This window comes from Psittacula echo (assembly GCF_963264785.1).
Source record: "Psittacula echo genome assembly, chromosome: 2".
NCBI lineage: Eukaryota > Metazoa > Chordata > Aves > Psittaciformes > Psittacidae > Psittacula > Psittacula echo.
Genome location: NC_137737.1, coordinates 53316193 through 53336193, shown reverse-complemented (window position 1 = coordinate 53336193; position 20001 = coordinate 53316193). Strand labels below are relative to the sequence as shown.

At 42.0% G+C, this 20001-nt stretch overlaps 1 protein-coding gene across 1 annotated transcript; it reads right to left on the bottom strand.

Annotated features, from left to right (window-relative positions):
- Nucleotides 1-9076: 9076 nt before the first annotated feature.
- XRCC2 (X-ray repair cross complementing 2) lies at nucleotides 9077-19772 on the bottom strand. The gene is made up of 3 exons (XM_080609870.1): nucleotides 19650-19772; nucleotides 15638-15719; nucleotides 9077-9905 (listed from the first exon to the last, which is right to left on the bottom strand). Exons 1-3 carry the CDS (start codon nucleotides 19689-19691, stop codon nucleotides 9190-9192), a joined length of 840 nt encoding a protein of 279 aa, XP_080465996.1. The 5' UTR covers nucleotides 19692-19772; the 3' UTR covers nucleotides 9077-9189.
- Nucleotides 19773-20001: the final 229 nt, after the last annotated feature.

Genomic DNA, 20001 nt, shown 5'->3' with positions numbered 1-20001 from the left:
CATTCACTTCCAATACCTAAAGGGGCCAAAAAGAAAGCTGGGGAGGGATGGTTTTACAATGGCATGTAAGGGTAGGACAAGAGGGGGACGGCTTTGAGCTGAAAGATTAGACATTAGGAAGAAGTTCTTCACTGTAAGGGTGATGAGGCACTGTCGTCGCGCACGGAGGGAACACATGCACAATCAATATGATTGATAAAAGTGATCCATCTATTGTGCTCAAATAATGGGTATATATAGTGTCAAACTGCCACGTACACACAGCTTCCCGTAGTGATTGGTTGGCATATACAGCATTGGGTACATTCCAGGTGCATTTCAGTGATTTTCCCTGCTCATATACACATCCTCCTCTCAAGGTCTCTGCTCCTAGTTCACAGACAATTTTTAGCTACAAGGTTGGCCGGCTGGTCTTCTATCTCTATTGGTTAACTTCCAGGGTTTTTCCACTGCTGGCAACTGTACACAACTGCTGTTTTTTCTCACTTTCACAGAATCTGTGCTTAATTAAGCTCAGACATGGGAACATGACCTTTGCTTGCTAACCGTGTCTCCACAAGGCACTGGCACAGGTTGCCCAGAGAAGCTGTGGCTGCCCCATCCCTGGCAGTGTTCAAGGCCAGGTTGGATGGGGCTTGGAGCAACCTGGTCTAGTGGAAGGTGTCCCTGCCCATGGCAGGGGGTTGGAACTGGATGAGCTTTAATGTCCTTCCAACTCAAACCATGCTATGATTCTTATGATTTCATGGCCAGTACTGCTAGGGCTAGGTAAAACGTGACCACAAATGGTATTTACAACCTCTGTCCTCCATTCAGAGCAGCAAAACCACTTGAGTTTCCTTACAAAACTAAAGTGATTCCAATGCAAAACACAGGCATGAGATCCTGCCAGAGCAGAGCCATGTGTAGAGCTAAGGAATTCGATCAGCATCAGAGAAAGGGGTTTACTTGGTGGTTCCTGTACTGCAGGACAGCGGTTAGGAGTCATGACCACCACATTCAGGCACTGTGCTCTGGAGGAGACGAGCCTGCTCTCCCTGTGCCAGGAGGAACGTCCCTCCAGCAACCATGCTGGACCTCCAGGTGAAACTCTCCTTTGGGCTGTGCTGCTGGTGGATGGCCACTGGGGTGATTCACTGATGTGAGCGTGAACTGATCTGCAGTTGGCAAAGACCTGAGAAATGTCAGAAATTCCCATTTCCATTGCTGGGAAAGGCTGACTTGCTGCTGTGGTGAGCATCGTGTAAACCAGGCACATTAGGATTTACCTCCTGAGCCTAGGAGGATCTCGCTTATTCCGCCGCTGTGGTGGGAGATGGAACCTTTCCCAAGTGTTTACCAGCCAGCAGTGCCTTTGGGAAGCTGAGCTGATCATGGGCACTCTCTGGCGGGCACTGGGCCTGCCTCCAGCCAGCACAGGCTGCTGTTTTACTTAACCACACCTGTGGGAGCGAAGGAGAAAGTTCAGCCAGTTGTTAGGATGCTTACGGCATCCGACAGGACATTTCCACATCAACAGCTGTGCTAGCAAATCCTTTTGTGTGTCTGCTCTGAGGGACAGGGATGTTTAAGTTAATTATCTTCAGCCAGGGACTTTGGGCTTAATACACTGAGCGCGCTCGTGCAGGCTGCATCAATCAATGGGAAGGGTTGTGTGGCATCAACCTGCAAGGTTTGGTGTGAACAGGATAGCAGAATAATTGTATTTTGAACACCTCCATGGATTTTAAAGACAATGAGCCCTTTCCTTTTAACTGCATGGGCTATTCAAAGCTCTGCTGGTTTCTGTAGCTTCACTGACTATGCAACTGGTCTGTATCATTTGCTTAGGGTATTCATAGACTTTATTAATAGCATCATTTTCATGGGGGAAATGATCATGGGTGAAAGTAGGAGCACCTGTATAACTTCACAAAATGGGACTTTCTTGTCAGAAAAGTACCACTGATATCATATGGTGATCTAAATGTGAACAGTGGCATTAGCCTCGCTCCAGAATCACAATGTTAAGGTATTAAGATAAACGATGAGGGAAAGTTCAGTCATGACATTGTAAGCAAAAGCTCCCTACCATGAGGCAAGACTGCCCAGCATACATGGGGCGGAGTGGCTTTCCACCAGCCTTCCGCTTGTCAGAATGGCTTGAACTCTCTCCCATGTTTGGCTGGAAGGAGCCATGAGAGGAGCTTGGAGTGGCAATGAGCTGTTCTCACTAGGACATGCAGGCGCAGACCTGCACCTCTGGTGGTACATCCTCTCCAGCCAGGTTTTCTTCGTCATAGTGGCCACTGGCTGCTCCTGCAACCTCCTGACCGCTTTGGAGTCTGCTGTTTCCAGCGAAGCCATTCCTCTCCATTGTGGGCATTTTTCACAGGCCCTTGAGTGAAACAGAGCCCCTTGCCAGCCAGCTTCTGCTGACCATATGGCTTTCCTTTTTCCCATGCTTTAGCAAAGCCATGAGAGGCTCCCCAAACAGCCTCCCTCTTCTCTACGCTTCCCCCTCTCACTTCCTTACACAGTCTAGGCAGTAGTTAACTCCACAGTTCTGGACGGTTTGGCTGTGTGAGTTGATAGCTTTGCAGGCTGAGAAATTGCTAAGCTCTTACATTATCCAGCTTTGCAACAGACAATATTTTTATTAAATACTTTTCACAGTTTTATACCTCAGAGCCTCTTCCCGCTTGGGGCACAGCTCTGCCTTGGAGACTCTCTCCCAGCTGCCCTTCCATGGATTCTGAACCTGGAGAGGAAACCTCCATCATTTCAGGGGTGGCTTCAAGTGCCCCAGACAAGCTGGGCTATTCCTCCACTGCACTGCTTTCCACAGCAGTGAGGCAGGATGTGACCACCCACAGATTAACTGTGTGGAGAACCTGCTGAAGACTTACACGTCATCATACTTGCCCTGTTGCAGGCAGGACATTGGCCAGAGGGCATGACCCCATCCATGAACCCAAATCGCACAGGCATGCTGCTTTTTGAGGGGGGATAAGGCAAACCCAGCAGGTGATGTACTGCTGGAAGTCAGCAGAGCAACACCCCCGGATGCTGTGCAGCTGGAATGGCACAACTGCCACTGTGCGAAGCAGAGAGAGGCTTCTCCTGACCTTATAATGTTGAGGACACGCTAGAGTAATTTCTGTACCTAAAAATACTGTTTTTAACAACTCTGAAGCTGCTTTTGACTTGCAAAATATTAGCAGTTTTGCAAGTCAAAAGCAGCTTCAGAGCTGTTAAAACTGCCTGAGATTTTACTGAGCAGAAACCAGCCTGCTTTGACAAGATCTCCGCTAATGTACACTGATTTTCTAAACCCATTCATTGCATTGTCCAAATATGGCATGGATTTGTTACATAACTGTGGGATAATACCTGGAGCTGTGCACTTCTGTGAAAAAGGATTCTTCAGGGAAAGCACAGTGCAAGAGATTGAGGTTCAGCTGGGGGCTCACAGTGGTACTACTGAAGTGCTGACTGAGGCCAGAGGATGGGTTTGCAATCGGAAGTCTGGCCGTTCGGAGGGTGTGGACTTGCTATTGCATTTTCACTGACCAGTGACATCATGTCAGATGTGGAGGACTGTTAAAGTTGGAAAGTATGGTTCAGACCTGTTCCAGATGACGATGCTCAACACACACAGTGTGCCTCATGCCCAGTAAAGGCAAATGTGATGAAGTTCACTGATCGCTGCAGCACTGCTGTTCGTTCATGGACACTGGGAGTCCATGGAAATGTTGGGCTGGAGACAGAACTGTCAGTGATGGAGTTTGAGAAAGGCTTGAGATTCACTTCAGAGACAATACTGCCCACCATAGCATGGTCTTCACTCTCAGCAGTATGGTAAAGTATGAAAGTATGCACATAGATTCTAAGTCAAAAATCCTATTCATCCCTTCACAATACGAGCAGTTGGTAAGGAAGATGTGGAGTCTGTTCCTTGACCTTCACCAAGCCACCTTTCAGGCCTTGACGTCTATCAGCCAGTACCAGGAACCTCATGGCCTTGCTTGGTCTTTCTATAGCAGCAGCCTAAAAATCTTGTACTTCTTATACTCAAAACCCCCAAGATTTCTTATCTTTCTTATCTCCCCCCAGGGCTAGGAGGTCTTTAGCACAGGCCTGGCTTCATGTAAGAGAAAGAAGCCTGGCAAATGGTTTGAAATAAAAACTATAGTGGTTGTGCCAACTCCTGCAGGATGAGGGTGCCAAGATCCAGAACATGGCTGTTCCCTAGCATTTGGCAAGGCGGTGACATCTTGTCACTGCTATCCTCAAGCACTGTGGCCCACACAGGTACACCAACCAGTTGGTTGGGGTAGGATGCAAAGCAGTGCGGGAAAGCAGAGGGAAGACTGCCAACCTTTTCCCAAGGAAAGTCACAGCCACGTTTCTTCAAAAGCATCTACTCCAATGTGACATTACTCACAATTGCATATAGAATGAATTCTCCAAAGTTATTTCCTGCTTACATTGATGTGCCACATGGGTTCAGTCTTCTGTATTCAGGTCTCCCAGTCTACGCTGATCATAAAGAGTGTACACATAAACTCTCAGCAAAGGAGAAAACTACCCAATTCCAGTAAAGCACAGGCCTGACACAGAAAGCTGTGAGTGCTCTTGGAGCTAAGTGCTGACTCTTGGGAAGGTGCCTAGAGCTGGAAGAGAGAGAAAAAAGAAAATAAAACAACATAAGAAAAGGAAGTCTGTTTTTACATTTAATTTCTCCTGGGTCCAGAGAAGCAGGGTTTTATATCTTCATTATAAATAAGCTATACAGCATCTACACAGTGAAATCCATCACCAGTTTCATCTTTTGGTGGGAAGAACCTGCAGGTCAGCTATGGCCAACTTTATATTTGAAAGTATTGCCATGCTAGACATGTTAGTGAACAGTTCTAGAGTCCTTTTGTCATACCATAGGTCATTCATAGCCCAATGCCATTCTCCTGTCTTTTATGCGCAGAGATGGCCAAACCTTTTATTTCAGAGACTGCTGCAGGGCATGAGAGTTTTCTACCCTGAAGATCCTGCAGACGCATGGTACTGATGCTCCTTTCTGTCTGGAAACTTTCTCTACTGCCAAAGCCTCAATGTCTTCCAAGCTCTTCCAGCTTCCCCTTCTTTACAAAATGCCGAAGTCTCACTCTGCTGCACTGTTGTTGGAAACATTAATACTATCTGCAGCTTTTATGCAGGTGAGTATTCACTGCAACATCCTATAAAAGTTCAAGTTTGGTGGCGTGGCTTTCTCCTGAAATGGGTATTAAGTCTGGCATAAGGTTTGCTGATTGCAAAATGGTGTTGGCCACTGCCCTGCTATGATACCTGCATATCAGAAATACATTTGGATAAAGAGGTTCAAGAGACAATTACTAGAGCAGCCACAGAAAATAACTAAACTGTCATGTTCCACTTCAGGACATGGTCTAACCCTTATGGCCAGCAGCCATCAAGATAGTGTTGTCTTCTGCCTTTGTCCATTAGCCTCCAGTAAAAACACAACTGCAGGTATGTTTCCAGATGAGAACCTTTATCTTCTGCCATTTCCAAGCTCTATGGAAAATTAACTGTCTGGAATTGGTTATGTAAGAAAAAGGAAATTTGAATTTTTGTATGCAAGTACAAACTTAAACCAAGCAAACCATTATTTGTATTTTATTTGCCCTATAAAAAGGTCTAGGAATACAAAGGACTTTGTGCTGAATATAAAAATGACATTTTCCTTCCAGATGTCCATAGAAATACTGGTTTAATTTGAAAATAAATGTAAAACCTTAATTTTGCTTTGCTGAAAAGCTGTCTCATTATAAAAAGGACGTGGAAAAAAGGGTGAACTAGTTTCTCTTTGTTTCAAGCTCACTGCTTTAAATCCATGTTGCATATGAAGCAACAAACAAAAATTCTAAGGAATGTAAAAAGTTCCTACACCTACAAAAGTCTCAATAATACAACATCGAGCTGCAGAACAATGACACTGACATGAAAGGATTTTCATTTCTAAGAAATACCGGGAGAAATGGGAGCTGAGGAATGCATGTGTTCTAGCCTCATACCTCATACCTAATGACTTGCATTTATCTTTTGCAGGTCTGATTTCCAGTGGCACAGACCTACTAATCCAAAAGGTGCTTCCTCCCTGGGAGACTGAGCTGCGGCAGCACAGGTTGCTCCAGGTTAGACAGTGGGCTGGAGGCTGAGCAGTAACTTAGGTCTAGGTGAGAGAGAAGAATGTGGATTTAATACTATAAACTACATATAATGCTACATTTAATATACTATTCCTGTTCTCACAAGGAGAAACTGCATTCTCCATTAACTGCAATTTTTACATAGTTTTAATAAAGATAATTCACCATTTAAAAAAATGGTAAAAAACCATTTTTAATATCCACAGTTCATTAAGGTATGAACAAAATTGCTGCTTCCCAGGCTCATTATCACTGCATCTTTCTCAGACTTGTATCCTCGAGGTTCATTTTTCTATATGGCATAATTTTAACAGAAAGTAAGGTCAGTGCACTCCCGGATTGCACACTGCTTATCCCTCCTGCAAATGTACAGGGATATGCAGATGCTCAGCACCTCTGAAAGCCAGGCTTGCAATGCTGCTAAAGCAAACATGCAGCGCACGAATATTGCAATTACCAGAGAATTAAAAAAAAACAAAAACAAAAACAAAACCACAACTGTTTTCTTTCAAAGTAAAAATAAAACTGGGAAATTAAAAAATTTCCTGAGGTGCTCTTTTTGATCAATTACAACTTTGGCTTCACTTCCATTTAGGCATTTCTTTTATTGTACAATGCAAAATATCAACTACATTGTGAGTAACATAAAAGCTTTTTTTCCAGACAGGAATGCCAGAACACTTCCATTGTTTTGGGTTTTTTTCTTTTTCAAACACATTTTTTAGTAAATACGATTTTACAAAGCAGTTAATCTCAGTAGCACTAAATTCTCCAATAGAAAAGGGGATTGATGGTTTTTTGGTAATAGAAATTATATAGTCTGGCAATTTTCACATTTAAAAGTTCTATAGTTCTACTTAAATCTTTCCAATATTTTTGTAACAAAAAAAATTCATGTAAGCCCTTTATAATTAATCAGAGTGGAAGTGTCTACTCATGTAAAACCATCTACCTTGGGTCCAATCTAGGAATGGTTAAGTTGTGTGTTTTTAATGCATTTGTGCACTTATAGAAGTTCTGAAATAAAGTACTGGTGTTGATGGAAGAGAAAGCACAAATGAAGTGACAGTCTATAGAGTTATCACCTCTGCAGAGATGGTGAAAAGGCAAACCTAGCTCATGTGTCACAGTAAAAGAAGTGACAGCGTGAGGAAGTGTTCAGATGGAAGGTTTAAAATGAGAGGGGAAGAAAAAAAGGAAGTTTTCCCACAGAAAGAATAATTAAACTGAACTCATTGTGAAGAAACACAGTGGAACCCAAGAGAGCAAGTTAAAAATGGACTGGATGAATTCATGGAAGATAGGTCTGATCAACATCCATCAAACAGGTCTGACTGCAGCTGTGCTTAGGAGCTCCCATCCTCAGGGAGGCCATGCCATTGAAAACCAATGTATCTCACACTCCTTCCCAAACCTTTGGTACAGGCTGCTGTTGGAGGTGGGACGCTCATTTTCTGTGCAGAAATCCAGCCAAATCATAGAGATGCCACATTCTGTGAATGACAGTACAGATCCATGCTCCTAGCTCTACATACAGAGGTCTGGGTATGCACGGCGAGCTACACACAGCTGGGAACCCACATGTATGTTCAGCTTGAAAAAGCTGGCTTCAGAAGTTAGGAAATTAAAAGATGTCTCACAACAGAGTTTTTTAGGCATCCTCCTCAAAAAGATACTATGCTAGATACCGCTTCTTAATATGCATTTTTGTTAACAATCTGTTCAATCTAAACTATGAAACAAGCTGTGCAACATGACTGAACGAATATTGCTGTGAGAAATATTTTCCCCTTTGTTTAATTTAAATTTGTAAGCTAATGTAAGTTTTTGTATTAAATAATGTACTGTGTGCAATTTTCTTTCTTGTAAAGCACTTTGAAGCTTTCAAAGGGCACTCTAGGTTAATAAATAATACGCTATTCTTTGCCAGAACTGTAGGGCATTTCCCATAAGTTCTGAATCTTCTTTGCCAGAATTGCAACATGTTGCATGCCAAATCCTGCACACAAATGTTCTACATGTGGCAAATACATACTGGTGAAGACCAGAGGCATGGCATTCCTGGATTTCTTAGAGAGAGTGGGAGAAGAGAAAGAAGTGGGAAGAAATAATGAGGGAGGGCAGAGAAAGAAAACACAAACATATGTCTGTGCATACATCTAAAGAAACCAACAAAAACCAACCCCCCACACCCAGAACAACCCATAACCCACATGCCATTATTTTCAAAGCCTAAACTGTTTGCTGCATGCAGCACAAACCCACAGGTACCCATAGCTGGGTCTTTACTTTTCCTTCATGGCTCCTGAAGGCAATCAGGCCTCCATTCCTATGATCACTGTAAATTCTTCAGACCCAGAGGTTTGTAAGGGTCAAAACACCTGCAATCCTCACTTCTCCAAGCACACACTAACACAGAGAGGCTGCGAGCTTGGGGAGGCATGGTCAAGGTTACCACTGTTTAACAGGCTGTGAAAATGAATCCTCTTCTTCAGGCAAAGTTGTGAATGCATTTCTTATGTCCCAGGCTACCGGGAATAAACCTACACCAGGATTTCTAAATAGTGAACACTCGCCTTTTTGCAGTCTCCTCCACGGACAACAAGGCTCCTACTGCTGTAGTTTGGAAGAGGAGTATAAAGCAGTAAGACCCGGAAATGAAGTCAGTGCATTTGGCCACATATCACATAGGTTAGATTACTGAAGGATACCAGGAGTTCAGAATGTCTTTGATTATGATTTTCTTGATTTAATCTCTTCATTCATTAAGTACAAACAAGTAATTTCAACATTCCTCACTAGTTTGGACTGAATGTATACAGTACTTCAAACAGATTAACGTTTCCTGCCCTTCACTGAATTAAAATCTTGTGACAGAATGGTGACAAAAATTCTTAATTATCCAGCAACAACCAACTAGTTTAAGAGGCACTAAAAACTACTTAGACCCAGTGAGGATTAAGTACCAGGATTTGCTACACGTTTAAAAAACAAACTGAAATTAGAACTGAACTCCGCATTCTGCGATACTAAATGAACGTTTTACTACATGGTTTCTTCTGAGGTGGCAAGAAGTGACTGTAAAACCTTTGCTGTTGCCAGAATTACATTGCTTAGAGAAAAATATCCTGTGGGTTACCATTTGTTGCCATGATTTACAAAGATATGGTCTATAGTCTGTATCAGTTTCGTGTGTCAGTTTTAAAGGGAAAAAGCTTTCTGCAGAGTTTGCAGATTTCTGCATAAGCATCTGTGTTGTTGCAAAGAGGGCTAAGTAATGCTTGCTCACAAGCTTTTCAAGAAAGTTAGCACATTTCTTCAGATTCATCTCCTGCAAGGTGAGACTCTCCCCTCCGTTGCTTCTGTCTATCCAGTAAAAAGCTGATACGCTGTCTAAAATCAAAAGGCAGAGAGAGGGGTGAGTGCAAAACATGTTTTCTAAAGAGTAGAGAGTGAGGAGTAACTGAGTGCTACTACTGCAGTTCACCAGAAAGAGCCTTCCCAGGCATTGCTTGATCATTTCTTCTGTCCTTTGTGCCAATCTGTTCTCAAGGATGGTAACTAGACGAAGCATATCAAAATGGTAGTCTGTATCAATGAACATGACTTCCACTTCTAGACCTCCTCCTGATTTTGGGATGATGCAGCGGGCCACCAGGTGATAAAGCATTTCTGTTTTTCCTGTTCCTTCCGGTCCATGGAATTCAATGACATCTCCTGTTCAAAAACAGAACAGTAGGTTATCAGGCAGCAGTACTTAGCGCTTAGAGTCAGTTTTCAGTGTTTACTGAACCAGTACTCACTATTCCAGAAACTGGAAAATGCATTTTAGAATCGCAGAATGGTTTGGGTTGGAAGAGACCCTAAAGCTCATCCAGGACCAACCCCTGCCACAGGCAGGGACACCTTCCACTAGATCAGATTGCTCAAAGTCCCATCCAACCTGGCCTTGAACACTGCCAGGGATGGGGCAGCCACAGCTTTTCTGGGCACCTGTTCCAGTGCCTCACCACTCTCACAGTAATGAACTTCTCCATCGTATCTCATCTAAATCTCCCCTCTTTCAGTTTAAAGGCACAGAAAATTTAATATTCATAAAACCATTTAAATCCTGGTTAGGATCTACCAAAACAAATTCCAGTTTTGAAGAAAGGCCCCTGAAGTGGAGAAAACTGACTGGGAACAAAGGCTGGAAAAGCCCCTGCAAATAGCATCTAGTACACTAGTATCAGTAAAAGGCTGGCAACTAGATTTCATCTGTATCATTACAGGTAAGCGAAGACTGAAAAGGAAGCTGCTACACAAGAGTAGCTAAGAAACCATCTATTTATCCTACACACACAAAATTAAGAAATAAACAAGTAGAGGACAAGCAAACCATAAAAAATTGACATATCAGAGGTCCAAATGATGTTGTCACATGTATTTTTACAGCACAGACTGTCCTTCAGCATTTAATGTATGCTACATGCTTGTTCAGTATCTGTGCACATCGTGAGATATCAAGGGGAATCTGTGACTAGTAAAGAGAATGCCAGTAAATTTATTTAGCACTTATATTCTTCTGCGGTGATCATAATATGAAACTGCTGGTTTTGGCACAGGGGACTTGGAATTCTTCAACTCCAGGCAACGATTCTCCTGTCTGAAGCACAGGATCTCTGTTCATAAATGGACTCAGCCTAACCACCTGCTCCACATGGGTCAGTAAAATACAGCTCACATTTAAAATGTTAATTAATAAAACATTATGCTTTACTAGGAAAGCAGGTTTTTGTTGGATGTGAATGCAAGATACTCTGGTCTTTTCCAGTGTCTTCTGATGTCTTGTAACAGAGCAAGACTTTAAAAAGAGTTGAATTACTAGATGCTCTTTATAAATTCCTAATTTTGGAAACTGGATTATTTATTTATGACATTTGGGATTTCAGGCAGAAGGGTGAAGACATGCAGTAGGGAGAATCACACGACTGTAACTGCAGGAAGGTGAGAGATTTCTACGGCCTTGGCAAGTGCAAATGGCATAACAGCTTTTCACAGGGGGGATGCAAGAATAGAGAATTAATTACAACTTTAGTTAAACATGGCTTTGCTTGCCTGAGTTAACAGGGTTTTTTAAGTCACTACTCAACTTATAGAGGACATCCTTGTTCTTAAGTGCGTACGATGTCAAGATACGCCTTGGGAAGAGGGACAGAGGGTGGTGGGGAAGAAACTAAGCCCTTAGTTCACCCGTTGCAAGTGCTGAAAGCAATTTACACCTGATGTGACAGTTCTGTCTGTTCCAGTGACACTCAGACTGCTCGCCATTATGGATAATGAAATTCCTTCTGTGCCACAACTGCAATTCCATTGTATGAACTTCTGATACTTTGAAATTTATAAAAAAGCTTGATTGCCTCCCAAACCCTCACTATTATATATATACACTATTATATACCACACCCTATCTGTTCTGAATGGCTCTCCCCACTTTCGAGATGAACAACAACTAAACTTCCTATGACATAAATCTTAATTTTCTCTTCCTGTTCACAGGTCACAATGTCCAATTCAGCCACTTGAGCCAGCAGCTGCTCTGCTGCCGCAGACTCTGCCAGTAACATAACTGCACCCTGTTAGGATAAGATACCAACTTGGAAGAACTCCTCTTAAATGTGCTGGGTAGGTCATTCCCTCATATTTCATCTACTGAAATATTTTAGAACAATTGCATAAGGCACCTCTTGTTAAGGAACAAAGTACATCTGTTTGCCACTAGCTTTGGCACAACACTTCTGCCAGCCAGCGACTGACTTGGCCAATCTGCAATGCAGATTGCTTCATCTACCTTTACAGCAAAATATGAGTTGCTTAAGACAAACCAGCAGCTACGCATGGCCACTCAGAAGCAGCAGTGGGCAAATCTGAGTTACGGTTTGGTAATGATTCAGGAAAGCTTTTTCTGTGAAACAGAAAAGGTTGACCAAAGAAATGGTAAACATTCCATCCCTGGCAGTGTTCAAGGCCAGGCTGGACAGAGCCTTGGATGACATGGTGTGGGGTGAGGCATCCCTGCCTATGGCAAGGTGTTGGAACTAGATGATCTTAAGGTCCTTTCCAACCCTAACCATTCTATGATTCTATGACTTTATCCATTTGAAGATGTTCTGTCAGGATGTCTGTGTATTACAGAATAACACTGGATGAGCTTTTACGGGCACAACTAACATTTATTTAAGTAAAAATACTAAGTTAAATGAAAAATCATTGTTAGGAGTTTTTGTGGCGGTGGTTTGTAAATTGTAACAGCAAGACAAGTTAAGCACCCTTCAAAGCTTGTTCAACACTGCTGAACAAGACACATCTGGGCTGTAGTTTGACCAAAACACTTAAGTCACTCTGAAAGGAGTAATAGCTCGGACTTTAAAAAAACCTCAACAGAGCCAGGGATTTCTGCGCCTTCATGATTATCAAAGAGGCTGCCCACAAGAAGAATGGGTGCAAAACAGAAGCCATTTATAGCAACATCTATAAATGTAGGGTTTCATTAAATTAGCAACAAGGCTGTTAGAGTAAGATAACAGGGAAATTTCATCCTTCTGGGTCTGAGAGGGCAACCCATGATACAGCAGAGGAGGAAGTGTGGCTAGCAACATTTCCAAGAAGCCTTTGACGCCCTCACAGCAGGTCAGTACTGGCATCATCCATTAATGTCAAAATAACTTTGAAAGGAAGATTAGTAAAAAAAATACTGTCACAGGATGAAAACAGTCTGAGAGACAGAGTAGGAACAGACACATTAACATGGAAGAAAGCTAATGGGAAAATTTCCTCTTAGAATTGGTGTTGTACTACTACCTATCAGTAGAGGTATGTTCCATTAGCTTGGCAAAATGTGTGAAAACAAACTAATGGGCTAATAAAGACTTAAGATAGTAAAGATTTACAAGATCAAGATGGATGAACAGAATGATCTCCTATGAAATCCAGCACTGAACATTTCAAGAAGTACTTTTAAGGAGTCACCTTACACATTGCCTGGCTCACAGTAGCCTGAACTGGCCTGCGATGGACAGCCTGAAGACCACAATAGTACACGGCTGCTCAATGGCCTACAGGATAAACTAAATGATGTTGCATAAATGTAAATATTTATGTAACATTGATGGATTTTTATCTGAAACTGTGCTCAGTCCTGGTCATCAGTTCAGTGTTCTCTTTTGAATTAAGTTTTGTATGTGATCATTACATTAGCAAACACTGGTTTACTGATGCTGCAGTTACAAACAGGCTATTAGAATATGCAGCAGTAACTCTGCAGGTTTCACATCATCAGATACTTCGAAGTTACTGGACTAGTAACTTCCAATACTGTACAGAATCTGGCACTAATATTTGTACCATTTATTGGTAAAGTAGAAAGGCCTAATATTTATTTCAAGTTAATTTTGGGTGTCATACTATTGCTGAATTATCAGAGCCTTATACTGACACCCACAACTTCATACCAGTGGCACAGGAGAAATAAGACTGCCAACAGTGGAAGATTATTTAAAGCTCGTGTCACTTTTGCTCCATTCCAGAAGAGCTTAAATGATATGTAATTAACATGCTTATGTGTTCTTCAATATGCAAATCCATCATAATTAGAAGCAGTGACTAGAATATCACAGCACTACCTATATTAGCTGTTCCTATTTTATAGTACTCTGACATACATGTTATGAACACTTAACTATGATGTAACCTTTGGGCAGTTTATTGAAACTTCATCTCTATGTTTCAAATACCATCAGGAAAAAGAGTAATATAGGTCTTTGCACTGCTTTAATCACAGCATTTTAGATTAAGAGCTGTTCAGTATGGCTTTCATGGGCAATGTGTTACAGTATTCTACAGTGACCTACTAAAAGTCAAGTTCATGACAAATGGAGAGGCAGGTCTTCAACAGGAATTTAAGACTGAATAATGAGAACACACATCAAAATAGCGTATGGACTCACATGAATACTGCAGTATTAAAAGACAAAGCAAAAATGTAATAAAAGGTGAAGTCCATTTACGTATACGCAGCCAAAGGTCTGGGCTAAAATGTTACACAGCTTCATTAATGTCAGCCAAAAAGCACGACCAATATGGGTAATAATTGATGCCATTTGTTAAAAGCAGAAAAAAGAAGTGCTTCAGAAGCTCAACAATCATGTTGGCACAGAGAAACCAGTGATGAATTCAGAAGGTCTCCAGCCATGTTAGAACTAAGGTTCTGGAACAGTCTTTGGATAGACATGAACAACACAGCTTTTAAGAGCAAAGCTGATAATTTGATGATGGAATTACATAACGCTGTGGGCTGTGACAGCAAAGGCAATTACTAACCCCCAGGAAGACTTCTGACAGTCTGTTCTACCAGAACATGACCAGTTTAGTCTCAAACATTTGCTTCTTGTGTGTGCTTCATAAAAAAAACCCCAAACTTCCAACTGCAGACAAGTATGTTGATAACCACTGCAGCCACGTTTTTCATATGAAATTCATTCGTTCATTCATACATATATTCAACAACTGTAGTGCCTCCCAGCACAATCCCTACAGTTTGCACTCATACACCTTTTCTACTATAGATTTCTAGTCTCCTCCATTGTGAAATCCATGAAATTTTACACAATCTGAAAAACCAGTCTAACTTCCTGAATAATCAAGGAATTACTAAGTGTGTTTTCTCCTTAGCTCCATAATTTCTTTCATTAAAACATCCAGTCTTGATCTTAAAATCTTCTTGCTAGAAAAATCTACCTTACACTTGTACGGGTGTCACTGGGAGGTAGCCTGATTCCTCCAATGTGAAATTCTCGTTTATTCACTGAAGGTCATATAAGCCATTTTGATCCTAACATCATCTGCAAACTCATTCAGCTGATTAGTACCTATATTCATAATGGAATTGTTTCCAAAGTTCCATCTCAGTATAATCAGGATTTTTCAGGCCACGACTGAATAGCTTGATGACTTGGTTTTATTGACAGTGTTTGCTCATGAACCCTTTTCCTAACTGATCCAGACCACTGCATATAACTGAACTCTTTGCTGTTTATTGATCCTCGGGTTCTTTGCAAATTTATGAATTTGTGGGGGTTTTTTTAGACCACTGATTAAAAAAAAAGGTTAACTGATATAATCTAGAACAAATTTCTGTAAAACTGCTAGAAACAGACCAATGTGTTAGGTATTTACTCACCTACACCTGTGTTTTGATACCCAAAAAGCAGATTTTAAAGTCCATTTACTAATGTTCAGAATAGTGAAGCTGCATTATTTCATTTTATCTAGTCTGCATAAAACTACATCAACAATTGAAATTCTGAATCCAGGGCAAAAAGATCTACTTGTATGCTTATCTCTGTGCTACTGCTCTGAAGATACTTTCACACCAACATTCTTCCATAAATGGGATAAAAATAAATTTTTACCATGAACAGGAGATCCTTCCTCAGCAAACAGATAAGGTTCAAGATTCTTCAGAGCACTTCTGCCCTCAAGTCGTGCAAGTAGCTTTTAAAGAAAAGACAGGAAAGACATGCTGTTAACTCAAAATCATGGGCCTTGGGAATCAGATTTAAAGGATTCTGAGAACTGAGAGTTTTCCATGACAACCCTATCAAAACAGTAGTCTGATGTAAAAAATGTTTTCATAAATACATATGGAAACCTATAGTCTGGACTACAGCAACAGAAGGTTCCGTCCTTACAAAGAATAAGCACGCAGATTCAATGGCAGTAAAAGGTGGATATACATTAGGGGAAAAGCTTAAAAAGAAAAAGCTGCACAGACAGACTAGCAGGAGGGATCACCCCTGGTATACAGCAGTGCTGCCTTTGAACAGAATACAGGGGAAGAATTGGTAATAACCATCACCTCCACAACAAACTGTTGCTCAAGAGGTGAAACATTACCCGTCATTAGCCTCCTGAGTCAGTCCCTCTGAGCATTTTTAAGTAAAACCATGCACACTTCATCTGAAAAGTTATGCAGGTCTCTTCTGGACTACAACCCTATTACATCATCATTACTTGTTCAGAGTATGGATTAAGAATGATGAAAAGTGATTAGCCACCAGTGGCTCTACAAGAACCTTTCTAAAGCAAGCTTGAATTTGTAAAGCAAGTTCCTCCAAAGCCCCTTGTAAAACAAATCAGTCCAAAGTTCATGGTCAGTTTCTTAAATTGACAGATATTTGCCTAGGAAGTAGACAGGTATTCACATAACTTGTTTTATTTGTAGTTCTGGCATATGTTTGTAAACCAAGAATGAACATTTTGCCCAGTGCTACAGCTGTTACTCCCTACATGTATTAACACACATAGGAAAGGAAACTATCAGGTTGCTCAGAGCATTGCCAGAGCACCCACCCCAGTGCCAAACATTTAATTCTACAAGACACCCACTTGTCATTTAGAGATTTAAATAAAACAAATTCCATTCAGTTTTATCCCATCCTCCTTAAAGCCAGTCACAAAAAGAGCACTAAGCACACACCTTTAAACACACCACTGCCTTATCTTGCTTTCCTCCCTGCCACGTTTATGAGCAACATCTGCTCTGAATTGTCTTACAAGTTGTTTAAACAGTTGTGTGTGTTTGCCTTTAACAGCAGAATAAAACTCCATTAAATGGCCCTGCATTTACTTCAAGTGGTCACAATGGGAATCTAAATGTGACATTTTCACTGACATTTTAACATTCCCTTCCATTACCAAAATGTCAGTGTGCTTGCCTTTGTTTGCCTGTTCACACATATTCAGGAGAGTTTTCTGACAGGTCCACTGAAGGGCCATAAAACCACCTGAGTTGACCTTGCTCTGCATCTGCAGATGCACCCCCTACATTTCACGCATTTGTGTGGCACAGAAAACCCTCACAAGGTGAGCTCTTGAGTATTTTGGGAACCAGCAGGGTCCTGGGACCTGGGCAAAGCAATAATCCAGATGGCAAGGAGAGGTCGCACCACCACAGAGATGGGCTGGGAACCTCTCACCCCCACCAGCAGGCAGTGGAAATCAGGAGGAACAGGAAAACCACCACAGGCTGCCACTTTCTGATGCGCTTAATGTTTTAGCAAAGGAAGCACTGCTCAGCGATCAGAGGGGCTTGATGATGAGTTCTGTGAGTCACAGCTACTGAGGGTCTAAACACATTTCTGCAGCCTCATGCTCCCCAGTTTATTAGCACATTAATGAATACATCTTCTGTAGTTGGGAAATCATGAGACCCTGACTTCTTAGACTGTCACTCCTCTAAGCACACTGCTAGAGCTTTGGAAGTACATGGTGGATCAATCACTATAGTTTAAATATGAATCTGTGGTTATTTAAATGCTGAGTTTATATATTCATTTTAAGTAACTACAGGTGCTTACTCCAAGCACTGCTCATGTAGGTAATTTATGCTAATTCAGTGATGATGGCACACCTGTGTTTTTATCAAGCTCGTATTTACTTCCGAGTTCTGAAGCAGAATCTCCAAAGGCACTTGCCTCATTAGTGTCATGCTGGGAGCAATGGGGTTCCTGGCAGAAACAGCGAACAGATTTCCTTCAAATCTGACAAAGGTTTGTCCATACTACAGCAGAAGTGATGGAAACAAAGCTGAGATGAGGTACTACACCAGCATCTCTCACCTCTGCTGATACTAGAGGAACAACCTGAGTTTCCCCAAACGGGCAACCATGACCTTCGTTCTGCTCCAGGGAAGGCACTTCATTTTGCCTTCTTGCATTTCACCTGAAAATGAGGAGGAGGGGGAAAAATCTACAGCACTTAAAGGGTAATCTGGAGGTGTCCCTGCCCATGACAGGGGGTTGGAACTAGATGATCTTAAGGACCTTTCCAACCCTAACCATTCTGTGATTTTCTGGTGGACATGAGGTGTCCCAAGCTTTATCACAGACAGCATATGGAACAGAGCAGCACAGCACCACTGAGGAAAGCCTTTGAATTGGAGCGCTTTGGGAAAAAACCCACCCAAACAATTTCAACTTACATATTAAAGACTTCAGATTCTATAATTGAACTGTAGATGTGCATTTCTTCTTTTATAATGCTCTTTTTGCCTTCCTTTATACAAAATGCCACCTCTTAGCAACCTGCTAGTGGTAGATCTTTGCTCTTAGGTGTTCTCAGAAGTGTAATTACGCTAGCAAGAAACTGCACATATGTGCAATTAGGCACAGAAAACTAGCTATACAGCAAGAATTAGGTGACAGCAGGGTTAAATTCCACTAATGACAAGGCCGACGGGACTCAAATATTTTAACTATGTCTTTTATAATTTATCAATTTAATCTTTGTAATAAAGAAATATGTGTATGGACAGTCCCACTGACACATTACATGCTTAAACTGCATTGGTTTCAATGAAGCTATGCATAAATGTAAAGAATATTACCTCATTAAAATGTTAAAGAAATTCAAATTAAATACTCCAGCTCTGCTAGAGGCTGCGAGCTACCCTACAGGCTATTTACACATGCAAACCTATCTTAAGTACAAGGCATAATTTAATTTTCAACCACTATAACTGCTCTGACTGAGCTTTTGTAAACTATGGGCATGCAAACTTATGCAAGCAATTTATCACTTATTTTACTGTGATACACCAAAGGTGTTTTGCAAGAAGTTCTAATTTGTTGCATTAATTATATTCAATAATAAGAGTACAAGACTGCGGTCTTAGTGTAACTCTCCGTGAAACCTGACCTTACGCACAAGGCTATTTGAGGAAGTATTGTTTTAAATTCAGTATTTTCTGTTTCACGGGCTTTTACCATTTTTTCTGGACAATGTACTCCTACATTAACCTTCCTTAAGCCGTCAGTTATTGATTCCTCCCTCGCTCAGGTTTGGTTAGCCATCCCACTACAGGTGCTGCCGTGTACACTTCCTGTTGGCACTGCCTATGTCGACAATAAATTCATTTACCCACTTGGACACAGAGCACAACTCACATCCATCATTTGTGCACATGTGCTCACTGTAGCACAGCTGTTACTGCATTTTCTTTTAAGTGTCAAAAAGGCTTCTTACTGAAAAAACATGGAGTTTTAATAAGAAGTTATCACTCGTTTCAGTGCTTGTATGTGCGCGCTACTTTGAATATTCTGACGCAGTAACACACATCTTCAAGCAATTAACTTGCTGACTGCCAGGCTGGACGGGGCTTTGAGCAACCAGGTCCAGTGGAAAGTGTCCCTGACTATGGCAAGGGGGTTCAAACTGGATGGTCTTTAAGGTCCTTTCCAACCCAAACCATCCTTATTTTGTGACTGCAACTCACAAATAAACCAGCAGGGAAAAAAAAACCAAATGAAACAAACCAGAACCAACTCCCCAAACTAAAATCCCTTTTCTATGAAGAAAGCAATTCCACCGCTTTTGGTTAAATAAACTATTTAACCAAAAACTTCCCTCACGACTCTTTCTTACCGCATCCACTCCAATGTTTGGGAGAGAGCGCGAAGAAGGCATTTACAAAGGAACTACTGGAACACCCGAATAACCGTCCCATGCCCCCCGCTGCAGGGGAACCCACAACAGGGTTTCAGCCCGGGTCCCTGCACACAGCACCCGGCCGGAGCCCCACGCTGCCCCCACCAGCACACCCGAGGAATTCCGGGCGGCCCAACACCCGTGGGCGCCTCCGCTCAGCATGAGGCGCGCCCCGGGCCTGCTAACGGGGCCCCACTGCCCCCGGCTGCGGGGAGGCGGGGTGGGAGAAGGGCGGCGGAGGCGGGAAGGCGCGGCTCGCCTTCCTTTCCTCACACACTGCAACCCCGAG